Source organism: Monodelphis domestica, chromosome 7, assembly GCF_027887165.1.
Source record: "Monodelphis domestica isolate mMonDom1 chromosome 7, mMonDom1.pri, whole genome shotgun sequence".
NCBI lineage: Eukaryota > Metazoa > Chordata > Mammalia > Didelphimorphia > Didelphidae > Monodelphis > Monodelphis domestica.
This window is the reverse complement of record NC_077233.1, coordinates 273,262,940-273,279,867: the sequence shown is the minus strand read 5'-3', so window position 1 is coordinate 273,279,867 and position 16,928 is coordinate 273,262,940. Positions and strand designations below refer to the sequence as shown.

General features: G+C 40.3%; 1 protein-coding gene across 1 annotated transcript in view; it reads right to left on the bottom strand.

Moving 5' to 3' along the window:
• PTCH1 (patched 1) overlaps nucleotides 1-3,107 on the bottom strand; it is a 90,800-nt gene extending 87,693 nt beyond the window's left edge. Inside the window, exon 1 of the mRNA XM_007497928.3 lies at nucleotides 2,887-3,107. Within this exon, the coding sequence (XP_007497990.1) occupies nucleotides 2,887-2,889 (3 nt within the window). The 5' untranslated portion in view covers nucleotides 2,890-3,107. The remainder of the gene's footprint in view (nucleotides 1-2,886) is intronic.
• Between the last annotated feature and the right edge of the window lie 13,821 nt (nucleotides 3,108-16,928).

Here is a 16,928-nt window from a genome sequence, read left to right as displayed (position 1 = left end):
ACTTGTCCATAGTCAGTTTTGAATGAAACATGGAAGTGATTGTTGGGGGCGTGTTGCTGAATTGCCTGAATATCTTTCTGACTCCATTACTTTGATTTTGGGGGAATCATTATTTAATTTAACCAAATACAGTATCTCTTTAGGTACAGATATTGAACCTGGTATATATATGTATAGATGTTTATATAGGTATTTATAACCTATACATACATATATGTATATGTGTACACATGAACATATACATCTCTGTATACAAACATCTATTTATCTACCTATCTACCTTTGTATTTGGCAGAAGGCAAGCCATTCATTCTCAGCATCTCTACCACTGGGTATTTCATTTAAAAAAAAAAAAGCTCCCCTACATGATCCCTTTGACCCACTGCTGGAACAACAAATTTATTAGAGATATAGGCATGAGAAATGAAAAGGAAGTAAAACAATTCAAGCTTATTGTGTGTCTTTCTTTCATACTGCTAATCCGGTTTACACATCACGCCTACATGTCTCAATAGGGCTTTATACACTGTGGCAGAGACAGGAGAAAATAAAAGGTGTATGTGTGTGTGTGTGTGTGTGTGTGTGTGTGTGTGTTGTGTGTATGTGAAATAAGGATAAAAGCAAGAAAGACTAAGATTTTAATTCATGGTGATTTGTCAGTTGTCTATAGCAATTTAAAAAGAGTATCTTTTTTTCCCAAACTATTCCCTAACTGTACAGACCTTTATCAAGATATATTGTCAGATTATAATCCAGTTGCACAAAAACACTAATAGCTGGAACCAGAAATTAGATACACTTCTCACATTGGACTTGAAATGATGTGCAAAAGTCCAGATTTAGTCTGAGTATATTAAACCCAAAGGTGTCCTCCTTGGGTCAGTATTTTAACTTGAAATGATAATGCAGTCAAAATCATTTATAGCCACGTGGAAAGCAATGTTTTAACAAGTGGAACACACACAACTGAAGGCTCCTTGTTTTGTAACAATACACCTAAGGCCCCCCAAAATAAGTGAGAACAACAAAAGATGATGCTAAAGAACACTGTCTTTCTTTATGGAGTCAATTACATGTTGAGTTACTGGTGCCAAACCCCAAATCACACACACATACAAACACCAAACACACACAGACAGTGATGAAAAAGGACTATTGTAGTGGTTTCAGACTCCAGTTATCCAATTATAACATATTTAGAGTCACCCATTGTGGGTCTTTCTTATTTATGACTAGGTCTCCCCACCCTCCCAACAGGGGGAGGGGCAAAGAATAGGAGAAGTGCATCTTAAATCCTAGGCTTTAAGAACATAAAGGTCTCTGCCTAGAATTCCTTGAAGTAAAACCCAGATGGTTCTTTTTAGGTGACACAAGTCAAAAGGATGAGAAAATATCTATTGTGTGGTTTGTTCATACATAAACCAGACTTCATCTTGAAAAAAGAAGAAACTTGGAAAAGAGACGCCACTAGTGGACTAATTCAGTGTTTGGAATAGTTCTGAGCTGGAATCTCTATTTACCTCCTGTGTCAGTACAACCAACCTCTTTGATCTACATATCTATAGAGGCATACCAAGATTAACACCTTGAATGACTTGGAAACTTTATCAGGCTATCTTGACAAACACCCAGGACACCTGATTCTCCACTAGGTAGCCTGCATAAACCCAGGAGTGTACCTAGGACAGCCAACACGATTTTTCTTTTCCCTTCCCTAAATTTGTTCCTTTTGTTTTCCTCAAACTACAAATAGTGCCACTTCTCCCCCTTTCCCCTAACCCCAACCCTGCACACACTTCCAAATAAAATTCACGACAGTTTCTAGTTTTTGGAAAGGTGAATCTCTTACCATTAGTTAATCTTATATACTTAAGCGCTACTCTGGCATTTGGCACATTTCCCTGTGTTTCAGTGGGTGGTAGGAAAGGTGTGTCAGTGTCTGTCTGGGGAAGGGGGAGGGGAAAGGAAGTATGTACTCATCCTTTTGAAAACACTCTTGGATCCTTATTTCCACTCTAGGTGATGCCTCCTAAGGGAGGTTGGGTTGGAAGAGAAAAAAAGGTAAGAATGTGTTCTCTAAACTGTGGCATTTAGAGATTAATTCTTTCCCTTTTCCTCTCCTCCTCTTCCCCCCCCCCCCCCTCCTCCTCCTCCTCCTCCTCCTCCTCCTTCTCCTCCTACTCTTCCTCTACCACTGACTCTTTTTCATCTTCCCCTCCCTCCTTCTCGGCTTCCTTTCTTTTCTTTTTTTTGTTATCTTTCTTTTTTTCTCCCTCTTTCCTCTTGTTTCGTTCTGTCTCCCCATCGGTCTCTGTATCCATCCCTTTCCTTCTGTTCCCATAAACAACTCTGTGCTGTTTCTTCACAGTCTCAGATCAGTAGCCTGGACCAACAGAGGCTGATTAGCGGAAGCCAGGGTGGAGACCCTTCCAGGCGTGTAAATGGGATCCGGGAAGAGCTACTCCGTGAGAATTGCCCTTGATAAGTCGCATGACCAAAAACACCCCTGTTAGAGCTCAGAGGGAAGACTGAGGGGGAGGGGGATGAGAAACATTTAAATAAAAAGAAAAGTTGGGTAAGACTGGCAGCTAGGGAGGCTCCGCGGGGCTCTGTTCCCCCCTCCCTTTCCCCCCACCTCACCAACATTCACAGCCAGCCCCCTTCAGGGAGCACTAGTTTTTCTAAGAGGAACAGAGCCAGCTGTGCCACCCGTTTTCTTTGCCTGCGGGGTGCAAGAATGAACCCCGACACTTCTCACCCCTAGGTCCCCCTTGTAGCCCTGCCGGCGACCTCAGGTATCAGCACCAAAGATAGTTAATAGCCAGATGTCTCTTTTTGTACAAGATGGGGATAGGATGGATTTTTAAAGATAAATCTCTCACTCACCATCTCCTTTAAGGAGCCCCTTCCTGGGGATTAGGGAATCTGGGGCCGTTTCTGCTACTGCTTCTTCTGTTGTTGTTGGTAAGTAGGTGGGGGTGGGGATGGGTACAGGAGGGGAGGGGGGCTTTGACTTCACATCAATTTCTTTTCTTTTTCTTTTGCCCTTTTCTTGTACCCCTCCTCTTCCTCCTCCTTTTCTTCCTCCTCCTCCTCCTCCTCCTCCTTTTCTTCTTCTTCCTCCTCCTCCTCCTCCTCTTCTTCTTCTTCTTCTTCTTCTTCTTCTTCTTCTTCTTCTTCTTCTTCTTCTTCTTCTTCTTCTTCTTCTTCTTCTTCCTTCTTCTTCTTCTTCTTCTTCTTCTTCTTCTTCTTCTTCTTCTTCTTCTTCTTCTTCTTCTTCTTCTTCTTCTTCTTCTTCTTCTTCTTCTTCTTCTTCTTCTTCTTCTTCTTCTTCTTCTTCTTCTTCTTCTTCTTCTTCTTCTTCTTCTTCTCCTCCCCCTCTTCTTCCTCCTCCTCCTCTTCCTCCTCCTCCCCCTCCTCTTCTTCCTCCTTCTTCTTCACAAAAGGAACTGAAAGTGTAAAAAAATAATCCTGCTAGGTTGCAGGCATTCTGCAGAGTGCTGCTAGGGTTCACAATTACATGCCTGTTTCTATTAAGCAGCTTCATCGTTCTCTGTGTGGGTGGTCTGCCTCTCAATAGGCAGGACCTGTCAGGGTCACGTGATGGATACGAAAACTTTACTCCTTTACAATAAACTCAAGGAAAGCAAAGTAAACTAAAGTAACGTGCTATCAGCACAGCCCTCCTGGGTAAACAGGAGGCACAGCTTCCCTCCCTTGCCTTCTTGGGTTCAACCCAGCCTTACTAAGCTCTTCTAGCCTAGGAGCCCACAGTGCTTGCTGCACCCTCTCAAGCCTGCAAAAGCCAAAAAAGGAATGTGAGCCTGGAATTCACCTCTTCCTCTTTCCTTTTCCCACTTTTCCCTTCCCCCACCACAAATTTTTTCATGGCATTTAGCCCTCTTTTCAGAAAAAATATGGAGTTTGGGAGGAACAGGGATATTTTTTTTTCTTTGTAAGAATATCAATCACCTGGATTGGGTATGGGATATTGAATGGATGACAGGCAGGCAAGCAGGTAGGTCAATAAGAGGGGGCAGGCATCTAGAGAAGGCAGAAGAAAGATGAACAGCTTAAATATTCAGTATTGCAAGATTTATGTTCATCAGATGGTAAAATCACAGATTTAAAACTGGAAGGGATCTTAGAGACCTCTTAATCCAGACACCAAATTTTACAGGTGAGGAACCAGACCCAGAGAGGTTAAATTACTTGCCCAAGGTCACACAGGCAGCAAGTGGCAAAGCCAGGAATTCCAATTTTCTGTCTTCAAATTCTGAACACTTTCCATTGCACCATACTAGATCCCATGTTGACTTCTGTCATTTCTGCTAGGACTTAATGGGAAGTTGTTTGCTTCAGGAACATTCACAGTGATATTCCTTGGAAAATGGGATTATTAGACTGTGAGAATCAACTAAATGAGACTTGCATATTTTTGCCTAATATTTTTATACATAATGATAGGTCACATAAATAATCCTTCTAACAATATCATTCTAAAATCAGTCAAATGGTGGTTAAATGAATATCTAGAGGTAGTTATCATCTCAAAACAAGCAAGAGTTTCTTTCAACTTTACCATCTTATAGAATTTAATGATGAGCAAGTGATCCAGCAAAATCTGTTTAACATTTTAGGAAGTATAATGAAGGAGGACATACTATAGAGTGTGCTTGGAGTTCCTTTATCAGGATGCCTTTTCTACATTACATTTTTTTTTTTACTGAGTGAGTAACTGAACATTGTTCTTAGTATGGACATGTTTAGTCTTGAAGACAACCTTTTGAATGCAAGAAATCCAGAGGCTCTGGGCTGGTGGCCGGGGAAGCTTCTATAAGTAGAGGACAGCACCCAACAAGACTATTGACCCAAGATTGGCCATTTTGCCATGTTCCAGGAGTTGTTTGGACGGCATGGAGTCAGAGTAAAATGCAGAATGTCTAATCAGCAATCCTGAATACTGCTTTATTTTCTGATGAGTTTTAGATATTACTATTCACTCAACACATTATAACAGTACTTATAAATTAAGTTATTGACTCTTATTTTAATTCATTTTGTTACTTTGTGCTGTTGTTCATGTTTAGTATTTCTTTGTTGTGTAGATGTCCCACACTTGATTCATATTGAGTTTCTTTTGAACTTTCCCTCCTTCTGGGGAAATTGTAGATATCAGCCATAATCTAACCTATAAATAAAATTGTCCCAGAGCACAGAGGCAGAAGTTTAATGAGCCAAAGTATAAGAACTTGGAACCTAGTTTTTCCATCTCCCCCCAACTTTTAGAGGCCAGGCTCCCCAGGAGTGAACCTAGTCCAAACTGCATGCATGGACACAGAACAGAGAGTGGTGCTGAATCCCAAACTCTGGGAGCCAAGCAAAAGTATTAAAGCTCCGTTACCCAAACTATCATTTTGGATTATTTTGTTTTGTTTTATTAATAAGGCTCCACAAACAGTGAGATGTGCTTTCAAAAAACATACATTATACTTTAGCAGTAAATTCTGGGTATATTAGATAAAGTTTTAATGATAATATCAAGTTAAATAACCTTTAAGTAGTCTGCATTCTCATAGCCAGATTGAAAATATGGACTAAAAAGTTAGAGTTTATATATGTCCCCTCTATCTTACACTATTATTTTGATTTAGTATCATCCGAGTTTCTAGAGTATTAATAAATCATTACATAACCAAACCAAAATTAGTAACCAAAATAGTGAATCATTAAATAGCCAAACTGTATATTGTCAGATAGAGCCATATGTTATACTAGTCCAGGAAATAATATTATCAATTGGTTTTCAGTAAGATCATATGTGAATATCTCAATGGGTATGAGATCAGAATAATTTTAATGATTGGGGAAAACATGCAAGTTTTCTTTCAATAAATTTTTTTTTTCTGTATTCCAGGTCACATCAAAGAATCTGCTTCATGTCCTGGTATAAATGAAGGGGGGGGGAGCAGCATAAATAAAGGAAGTACATATCAGAGTAAAGTGCCCCAGAATACAAAAAGAAAGAAGAAAAAGTAATAAGAAAAACAGTTTTGATTAATGAAATTATTTTAGTGAACTCTAATTTTCAATGGGAAATTTTGCACAAAACCTTTGGGATGTACCTTTTGCTTAGCAAAATGAAGAGGAGATAATCAGTCAGTGAATTAGATTGCTTCTGATTTATATTAAACAGATGGCCCTGAGTGTACCATATCATTGACGAGATTTTTTTCCCTCTCCTCCCTCTTTATTTTTGACAAGGTCAAGTCAAGTCAAGTCAAGTCAAAAAGCATTTACTAAAGGAGCAGCTAGGTGACTTAATGGGTAGAGAGCCAAGCCTGGAGACTCGGGGTTGGGGAAAGGGACCCTCAGGTCCTAGGTTCAAAGCTAGCCTCAGACACTTCCAAGCTAGGTGACCCTGAGCAAGTCATTTAACCCCAGTTACCTAGCCCTTACCACTCTTCTGCCTTAAAAGCAAAACTTAGTATTGATTCTAAGACAGAAGGTAAGGGTTTATGCTGGATAGAGAAGAAAACAAAATTAGTCTTGACCATCAAGTGGCTCACATTCTAATTGAAGAGACAACCTGCAACCAAGGATAGACATTCGGGATTTATAGAGGTTGACTTGAAGTAATCTGTGGCATAAGGAATAGAACACTGATTGGACTGGGAGTCAGAAAGTCTAGAGTTCAAATCTAATCTCAGGCATTTACTACCTAGGTGACCCTGGGCAAGCCACTTAACTCCTGCCTGCATAAAACCATTCCAGTATCTTTACTGTGTCAGGAAGAGTTGGACATGACTAAGCAGCAACAACAATCTTAGAAGGAAGACCCGGTTATCTTGTAGAATATGGGATTTTAGCTGAGGCTTGAAGGAAGCCCGTGGATGCCAGGAGGCAGAGGTGAATTGGCGCAGAGTGGGGAAGAGCAGTCCAGGCATGAGAGACAGCCCGTGAAAGGATACAAATCTGGGATATGGAGCATCTTGCTCAAGGAACTGAAGAGGCCAGTGTTGCTGACTTTTAGTATACACGAAGGGGAACAAAGTGTAAGGAGACTGGAAGGATACAAAAGAGGAGAAGATTTTATATTTGATTTTGGATGTAATAGGAAGCCACTGGAGCTTGTTGAAAAGGAATGCAGGTGTGTGTGATAGACAGAGACAGGCAGAGACAGAGACAGAGACAGAGATGTACACTTTGGAACATGGACTATAGTGGGGAAAAGACTTGAGCTGGGGGAACAGGCTATTGTACCATTCCAGGCTTGCGGTGATATGGCAGGGTGTAATATTTATTGGGAAAGGAAATTGGATAGGAAAACAGGGGGATAATGGGAGGTTTGTAGCAGGGGATGGAGGAGTTAAGGGAGAGAGGGAACACTGCTTGGTGAGGCAAGGGAGGGAGATGCCCCTTGCTGAGAGGAACAACACTAATACCTTGTTGGTTCATGTTCTGTTTTGGGGATGGAAAGAGGCACTTGTGAACCATTAAACAATTTAAAAAAAGATTTGCTTCGTCATAACTCAATAAGGAGTTGAAACACGTATACAAGTGGCACTTAGCTTCCATAGATATGGCAAGGTAAGGTAGGTAATTCAAGTGATAGTTAGACATCCACCAAGTTAGAAGAACCTCCTTGATCCCCCTAGGTAACCAGGAACCAGTGCCAAGAGAGGCAGGGGCCAATCATGTCCTGGGGAAAGAAAGCTCTGTTGATTTTTAGGGGAAATTAATCTTTTGAGGGGATCAAAGGGGACTGTGGTCCTATCACACACAACCCTCACCATGGTCCTAAGAATTTTCTAGAGCAGTTAAACTCAAGTAGAAACTATACAAAAGGATATCTGTTGGCACATACTGACTTGGTAAACCACATATTAATATGATCTATGTTTTATTGTATTTTTATTTATTTTGTTAAGTATTTCCCAATTGCATTTTAATCTGGTTCATGTTGGGAAAGTTGTAGGTAGGGCTTTGTATCTGTCATCCATTCTTGAGGTTTTTTTTCTTACCATTTAAATGCTTTAAAATCTTTTACTAGATAATCATCCTGGCATAGGTAATACTAAGGGGAAAAGAAAAAAAGGGAAAAAATATTAAGACTCTGTCTCAACTGAAAAGTAACTATAAAGAGAAAGAAAAAAGAAAAAATCATGGAAAAAGTCAGAAATCATAGGTTTTTTTCCCCCTCAGTCTTGTAGAAGAACTCAACCTCAGATCTCAATGATCTGGGTTGTGTGGTGGGTGATGACACATCTTCGAAGTTCTTTGTGGTTTTCCTGATTCAAGGTGGTGACAATGAATTTGTAAGTCAGAGCAGCACCAAGGATATGTGTGACAGAAGTTGGCACTAAAAGAAGAGTTTTCTCCTCATTGGGAGAGGAGCCCAAGGAGGATGGAATCTTGAGGAGAAGCAGGAAGTTCCTTCCCAGTCACTTAGGAAGAGGAGTTGGTCTCTCAGTTGGGAGAAGCTGAAGAGAGAAGGTTGAATAAAACTTTCTCTTAAAGGTTACCTATTTTTTCCTGCTTGTGACTGGAAATCCTTCCCCTCAACATTCCCCAATTGAAAAAGACTATTGAAGAGAAACCTGAGAAAGGCATTTGAATCTCTGTCAGACTTCACCTCAACTCCTCTTGCCCTGGGTCTGAACTGTGGCCAAGGGGCCAAACCCAGGGTCAGCCAACCTATCTCTCAGGGAGCTTAGGCTGCCGAAACCTGAGTTCCCCCCAAACTCAAGGAGGGAGGGAAAAGGGTTTTATATAGAAACAGGGACCCCCTTTTCCCCATTTTCCTTTCCCATTCTTTCCCCTGCCAGTTATTCCTTTGTATTACCCTGATTTAATTGACATTAAAGTAGTTATCTTTCCCCCCAAGTTGTGAATCAAGTGTGAGTGAACAGATCAAGGGGAGAGACATTTTCCTAAGAAGAAACCCTTTGGTCTCATAGTGGAGCGGGGACAAGAGGGACAAGAGCAAATCTGGGAGAGCAGCCATTGCTAAGGAGAGAAGGCAGAAGGGGGAAAATCTTCAAACACCCTCTCCTTTCTCTGAGCCAACCCTAAACATCAGCTGTCCTCTCCAAATCCTTTTCCTTTTACCATCTTCAAACCTTTTCTCTACTACATCTTCTGTCTCCACTCTTTTTCCTCTCTATACTGAAAAACTTAACCTTTTCTTGATTATATATAGCATAGATGATATGACAGACACAATCATCAACTGTTCATCATTCATCAGGGTCATCTGTAGTAAAGTGGTTATGGAGTCAAAATCATTTTAAAGTTAATATATGTAAAGCACTTAGCTCAGTGCCTTGCACATAGTAGGTGCTTAACAAATACTTATTATCCTTCAATCCCTTCCTTTATAATCCATTTACATGTAATCCAGTTTTCTCAAGATCATTCATCAAAACCTCCTCCTCTCTAAGAGTTATATTGAGGGAATAATATTGACTGTTTTCCCTCTTAGAGACCTATCCATATGAGCTATAGAAGGACTTAATCTAACCTTCATTCAGGGACTAAGAATTGCCAACATGTCAGCTTGGGGGGGGGGGATGTTCCTTTTTTCAAGTATTTGCTATTAGAAAGTAAGAAATCTGCCCTCAATATCATGCCTTTTTCCTCCAGGCCCTTGTTTGGAAGGAGTTGTCTAACCTATTATTGGGGAAAGTAATTCTGCCACTTGAGCCAAACCTGAGCTATTTCTCCAGGATATACAGAGTTCTCTGAAGCATTAAGGGCTTTGAGGGCAAGTCAAGTCTGGGCTGGATAAGGAATAAGAAAGGACAGGGAAGATCAGTCAGATGGATGTCCCCAAACGGTCTATTTTATATTTATATTTATAAAGTCAGGTAAGTCTTTCTGAAGACCAGATCCCAGAAATTATTGGACTTGAGAGCACTTCCCATTGATTTTTCACAGGCATGGCTTCTTGGGGTTGGACAACTAACCTGAGTAATACCTGAAAAATGATGTAGCTGTTTATTAGCAGAGGGTAAGCCTCTTATTTTGAATAGGAGAATGCCACTTTGTTAATTGGAGACAGGTTGAGGATCGCTCAGGTTAGGTAGGTGCTTTGACTGGCATAAAAAGCCCAGCTGGATAGGAATAGGTGGAATATCATGCCAAACACAATATGGCACCATTACTCGAATGTCCTTGTTGGAGGTGGACATAGTCCTCAACCTTTGTTTCTCTTGTAACATCTATGACCTGGTCATTTAGAATATATGATGTCTCTGATGAGGGTTGATGTGCCCTTCAAACAACTATATATGAAGAGAGGTATCAGTAAAATGTCTTCATTAGTTGTGACTACAAAGGAGTGAGCCTTTGGTTGTCCAGTTGCATAATTTGCTTTCCAGGCCCCAGACTACTTAGCCACATCCATAGCCACTGCCCAAGAAATGCATATAAAAATATTCTCTGCCCCATCCCTCAAGGCTCATTTGCAAATCCAGGGAGCTCTGCTCCCTGAAAGTACTTGTCAGGACTTCCATTCCCCTGGCCTATGGGCCAAAAGTAACTTCTGTTACCACTAGTGGTTGCTGAAATTCAATTTTGAATGTCTCTCTCATAGCAGAGAAAGCCATCATGTGTCTAGACAAAAGGGCATTCCTCAGGACTTAGCTCCTCATAGATAGGGGACCATTGGTCAAGGCAAGTAGATGAGGTTCTAAAGTCTAAATTCAGTGTGGCATAATTCACCACATGTTTGTGAACTGGTGAAGCCAATAACCACCTAACATTTACCCTAGGTCTGGATTTTCTGGGCTATGACATTGATGAGTTCAGGAATAGCTGTAGTGATGGTTCTGAAGACTTATTTCAGCTCTCTGTAATCCACTGTGGGCTATCAGATGCCATCTGTCTTCCTCAAAGGCATCACTGGGTTGTCTTTCAAGGGCAGCTGGTAGAACAAAATATTCCAACTTCTTTCATCTTCATTACTAGTGAAGACATAATTTTCATACTTCTCTGGATACCTGGTTTTGTTTTGTAGCAAATACATGAGATGGTTAGTTAATTCTAAGAGTTTCTTTTCGACCTTATCCATCATAATATACATAGAGGTTTCTATAAAGGCTGACACAGATAGAGATTAAAGAGCCTATTATACCCCTTCCTTTCAAGATTTGTCCTTTGTATGGCAGATCCAAATGGGGCGGAGGCTTTAGTGAATTCCTCAAGCTTAAGTGGGGTGAAAGGACCCTTAGTACCCTGCTGCAGAATTTCTTTATAAAGTCTTACTAGTACCTTCAAAGGTTGGCTAGCAATTGCTTTCTTTTCTACTCATGTTTTAGGAACCATATCCAAAGCTTTCTTTGGGAGACAGTATCATTGGCCTCTTCCCACTTAGGAGGGTACCAGGTATTGTGACTTTGGCTCCCATTCTCCGAATGTCTATTTACACTGACAACAGCATTTGTCCAGGCCTCCCCTATCTAGATCTCAAATTTTGCCAATTGATCAGCCCATATCTACAGGTGTGTGTAGATCATAGTAGCTAAAGTCCAAGTCATTAGGGTGGATCTAGGAGGCAAGAATTAATTGCTCTAGAAGTGGTCTGGTCATAGAATGTGTCAGGTCATGGGGAGGGTGGCATAGATGCATTCTATCAAACTCACTTCTTTTAGGAAAGTCACCCTATCACTTATAAATTGCTATCAGGCAAACTGTCAAAAGGGGCGGCAGGTGTGAATAATTCTCCATCGTAGCCTCCCAAGAGGATAAAAGGCTTGTCTTTATCTAGAGAAACTACATTTAACTGATTCTGTAAAGGTAAGTCTAAAGAAACCTCCTCAAACCTATGGAAGTCACCTGCACATAATTACTTAGCACTAACTCCAATAGTGGTGCCATTGCATCATGTTTGTTTGAACTTTCTTATGGAACCACTTCAGATGAAGAAGGGCTGCTGAACACTTGTGCCCTCAGTACAGGCAATCATTCTCCTTTTGGAGTAGTAATAAGATAATTCTGGGGCTTAAACTGCCCCCTCCCCCCACCTAGGGGTTCCCAATGTCTTTCTCGCTTCTGTTTACTCACCTGTTTCATGGCTGATATCAGAGGGAGGCAGTGGAATTGGAACCTCTTTGACACAAACTATTTAATAGGGTGTGTTCTTAACTACAGCATGCTAGTCTCCATATTCATAAGGAGAGATCAATGGATTGCATTTTCAGTGCCACCAGCTCCCTCAACCTTCTTTTCATGATCCCTAAAAAACAAAAACAACTGGGAACTTTGTCTTCAGTTGCTGAATGCACTAAGTCAGTTCACTTTTAGTTTTATTTTGCTGGTAATCCAACTCCTTTAGCAGAGTCAACAGTAACCAGAGAGTTCTACACTTGGTGAGAGAACCTCCTTTCTGTCCTATAGAAAGGAATCCCTATGCACAATCATAGAGAACTTGTGGCTCGGCATGATCATCATTTGACCATCCCATTTCTCTCTTTGTGGGACTCTTTTCCTAGCTAAACCATGATGTGAGCCATGAAGCCAACTTATCTCATTCCATTTACTGAACTGTGGCAAATATTAAAGATGGGACCCATACCAGCAATCTGTTTAATTGTGGGATAAAATGAGACACTTGTAAGGTATTAAATAGTAAACAAATGGAAGCTTATTGTGCTTTAACTCAGGAAGGATATATAACAAGGATGCAGTGGCATGTAGCTTCTAAAGATGTGTCCACTTCCTCATCCCCATTTAAAAAGTCATCTGGTCAGGAGAGTTGTAAATGGTAACTTCCATGGTATTATCTGTTGAAGGAACAATGATTCCACCTGAATGGGACTTCTAATGCCCTTGGAGCCTGAACCAGGGTGGTGGCTATGCTATAGGAAAACAGAAGACATAAATGATGCATGTTTTAAAGCTAGACTTGGTGGAACTTGGCAAACAGAGTTTTGGATGACACTTATGCTGCAAGCTTGAACTGCTAGGAGGATAATGGTACCCTTGACATTAACAGGAGAGTTTGGAAATGAGGAGGGTTTGAGGAGAGGGGAGATAACGATCTCAGTTTGGGGCAGATTGTGTTTAAGATGTTTACAAGTCATCCAGTTTGAGATGTCCAGTTGGCAGTTGATCATGCAGGACAAGAAAGAAGTTAGGGCTGGATCAGTCAATCTGAGAATCATCTGTATGAAGATGATAAGTAAGGCTCTGGGAGCAAATGAGATTACCAAGTCAAAGAATAGAAGAAATCATAGTAGAGAGCTCTAGAGATAGCCATAGTTAATGGACATGACCTAGATGACAATCCCATAAAAGAGGCTGTGAAGGAGCAAGTCAGAAAAGTAGGAGGTGAAACAAGAGAAATCGGTGTTATAAAAACTTAGGAAGAAGAGAGTATCAAGGACAAGAAGGTGATCAACAATATCAAAGGTTGCAGAAAGGTAAAAAAACCAATAAGGATAGAAAAATGTCATTAAATTTGACAATTAAGAAATCATTGGTAACTTTGAAGTAAGAAGTTTCAATTAATTGATGACTGTCTCAAATGCTTGGAACTCTCTCTTTCCTTATCTCTGCCTCGTGCTCCCCCCATCTTAGACAAAATCCCACTTTCTAGAAGAAATTCTTTCTAATCTCTCTTAATGCTAGTGCCTTCTCTCTGTTCCCTCCTATTTATCCATTATTTCTCTCGTCTGTACATAGTTTTTTTTCCATGTTGTTTCCTTCATTAGACTGAGCTCCTTAAGGAGCAGAGCCTTTGTTTTGGTTTTCATTGTATCCTCAGCCTTAGACACAGTTCTAGCAAACAGTAGATACTTAATGGATGGGTGTTGCCTGACACATTGATGAGATTTAAGAGAGGGAAAGTGGAGGCATCAATTATGGAAGGATTTCTCAAGCAGTTCATCCATGAAAGAAAGGACAAATAGGAGAGATATATAGCTAGTAGAGAGAGACAGATCCAGTATGGGTTTTTTTTTTGTTTTTTGTTTGGGAGACATGGGTATGTTTATGGAGAAGCATCTAGATGATAGTAAGAAGGTTAGTAAGAGCAGAGATAATAGAGGGGGAAGATGTCTGAGAGGACTGGATGGAATGACACCATATGTGCATGTAAAGGAGGTTGTCTTAGCAAGAAGAAGGATCTCTTGGTGGAATGGCCTCAGTTTTTTCAGTGAAACATCCAGCAAGATTTTTACTAAGTGTGTGTGTGTGTGTGTGTGTGTGTGTGTGTGTGTGTGTGTGTGTAATTGTGAGGTTTGAGGAGTAACAAAAAGGTGACTGTGATGAGTGAGATGGTGATTAGTGGAGTATAAAAAGATTGCCATGATACAATCTGATACAGTGCATACAATGTTGGGCCTGGAGTCAGAAAGACCTGAGTTCAAATCTAGCCTCAGATACTTGCTCGTGACTGTGGACAAGTCACTTAATCTCTGTTTGCTCAAGTTCCCTCATCTATAAAATGGACATAATAATGATACCTATCTTCCAGGGTTATCGTGAGTATCATGAGATGTGTGTAACATGGGATGAGAATGTAGCCAGTTCAGTTGTGATGGTGAAAAACTGATGGATGGAGGGAGTGGAGGTCACAGTTGAGATGTAAAATAGGGTGCGTGGTTTTCAGACAGATGGAAATCTATAATGATAACAGATTATAAGAAGGTAAAGAAATTTCAGAGTTCATAAAACATGAATGTGCAATTCTTGTGATGACAAGATCCAGTACATGACCATCTTTGTAACTGAGGTGAAGCGATAGAAGAGGTCCTAGAAAATGAAGAAACTGAGGAAGTTGGAAGTTATTTGAGGGAGCATCAGTTATGAAGACCCCTAGTGAAGACCCCTAGTATAAAGGCAGGAGTTGAGGAAGAAAGACCATAAGCCAGATAATGAAGTCACTGAAGAAGGAAAGAAAGTGTATTATGAGTTGGTAGATAATAGCTACCAGAATCTTGATTGACTGATACATTTAGACTGAAGGCATCTCAAAAAAGAAGCAGTTACTGAGTGATAGTGGTAGGAGACCCTGGAAGTGGAAATGGGGAGCATTGACATTATTATTATTAGTGAATATTGCTATTTTTTATTCTGACTTGTTATTCTCCACTGAAGAGTGAGAGACAAGTATGCCTTTATGGGTATTTTTTCTGAATGATTATTTTGGAAGAGGGAGTAAGGTGGATGAATTCATGTAGCTGCCTCACTTAAAACCAATTCACCCTCCCACCCTCCCATACTCCTTTTGGAGCATGAAGAATGAACAATATATTATCTTAATGATTAGCCACTTTGGTGGGAGCCCTTTAGAGGCAGTGTTCTAATCCTGAGCCAGGACAGTAGGTTTTTTTTTTAAGTGACTAATATTTTGGGGACTGGAGGTAGAGAAATCGAGTGAGCAACAAACACATGAAGAGTCATGGAGCACGGTAGGAATAGGAATGTGATCCTAAAAGAAATTTCCAAATACAAGCTCTTATTAATGTTAGGGATGCTCTTTTCAGAGTCTCAGTCTCTCATTTCTCACCTCCCAAACTGGTTCTTTGGGAGTTCAGTCCCTTTGTAAACTCCTTTCATGTCTTTCCTGTTTTAGACACTATTGAGGATTTAAACAAGGGATCAGAGCAGGACAAATTTATGAAGTAGATGACATTTGTTTTCTTTGGTCCTCCATTTCCTTTAGTGTCTATGTTTCTGCCCCATGTTGTGGAATTTTCTTCTCCATCGTTTCCTTCACCATTTCTTGGGTTGTCTCTTCCCTTGGAAGCAGTAGCAATGCCCCTGTAGCAATGCCAGTTTAAGGGCATTGAAATATTCCCAAGTGGTTTGTTTTCTACCATTCTCAATGCATAGTATGTTGATTTATTACCACAATAAATCAAATTTGTTTGAACAGTTAACCCCCCCCCCAACCCCTGGTTTTTTGGAACCTGGTTCTAGGGTTAGCTAGGGCTATTCTGTTTAACCAATTTCTCTTACCAGGTTAATGGTAGGTTTGGGCTTAATATGATATAGTCACATCTCAACAGAATGCCTTGTGCTCGGCGTAAAAGAATAACTCTAATGGTGCTCTTTTAGGACCCCAGAAAGACCTTCTGGAATCTTTAGGATTGTACTTTATTGGTGGCTCTCTACTTAGTCTATGAATAAAGACAACTCTGTCTCTGCTTGGGTCATTTTGTACTTGTCTGTTCATTTTTGAAACAAAGTTATCGTTATCCTTATGTAGACAAGAATTTATGCATCCAAGTCTAGTTTACCTCCCCTTTCCCTGCTCCCATCAAGATCTAAGTCTTACTCCTTTCTCTCTTTGCCCATCTCCTTCCATTAATTAAAATGTTTCCAGTTGGATAATTGAGGGCTCACAAAAAGGTGTATATTTCTTATATTTTATAAGCCTTCCGCATAGGTTCAGTCCCATTCCTCTACTTATTCCATGACCCGTATCAATCAATACATTGTCTATCCCCAAGGTGTGACGGCTATAGATGGGAAAGACTCACCTTCACTTAATGGAAAGGACTCTCCCTACTCTCATCCCCAATCTGGACTTCAAATTACTTCCACAAAGAATCAATTGATTGGAGGAATTCATCAAATATTAAAGTTCCCCTTGTTCTTTGAAACAACTGAAATGGCCCAACAATAACAAATATTCTTTGAATTAATCATTTTTCTTTAGAATAATGACTAGAACAGGGGCTTAATTCTCTTGCACCTCAGTTTCCTTTGGTAATAAAATAAAATGTTTGGGCTCAATGATTGCTAAGGTTTTTTTCCTCTCTAAAATTGCATAACAAAAGTCCAAATTGCAGAATTAAGCCACCAAAGAAGGAAATGGAAGTCTGTAGATAAAGATGGTTGATATAATGTAGAATTAAAGCACTAAAAGATCATTGCAGAATCACAGCATGTAAGAAATGATCTTAGTGTCTCTCCTT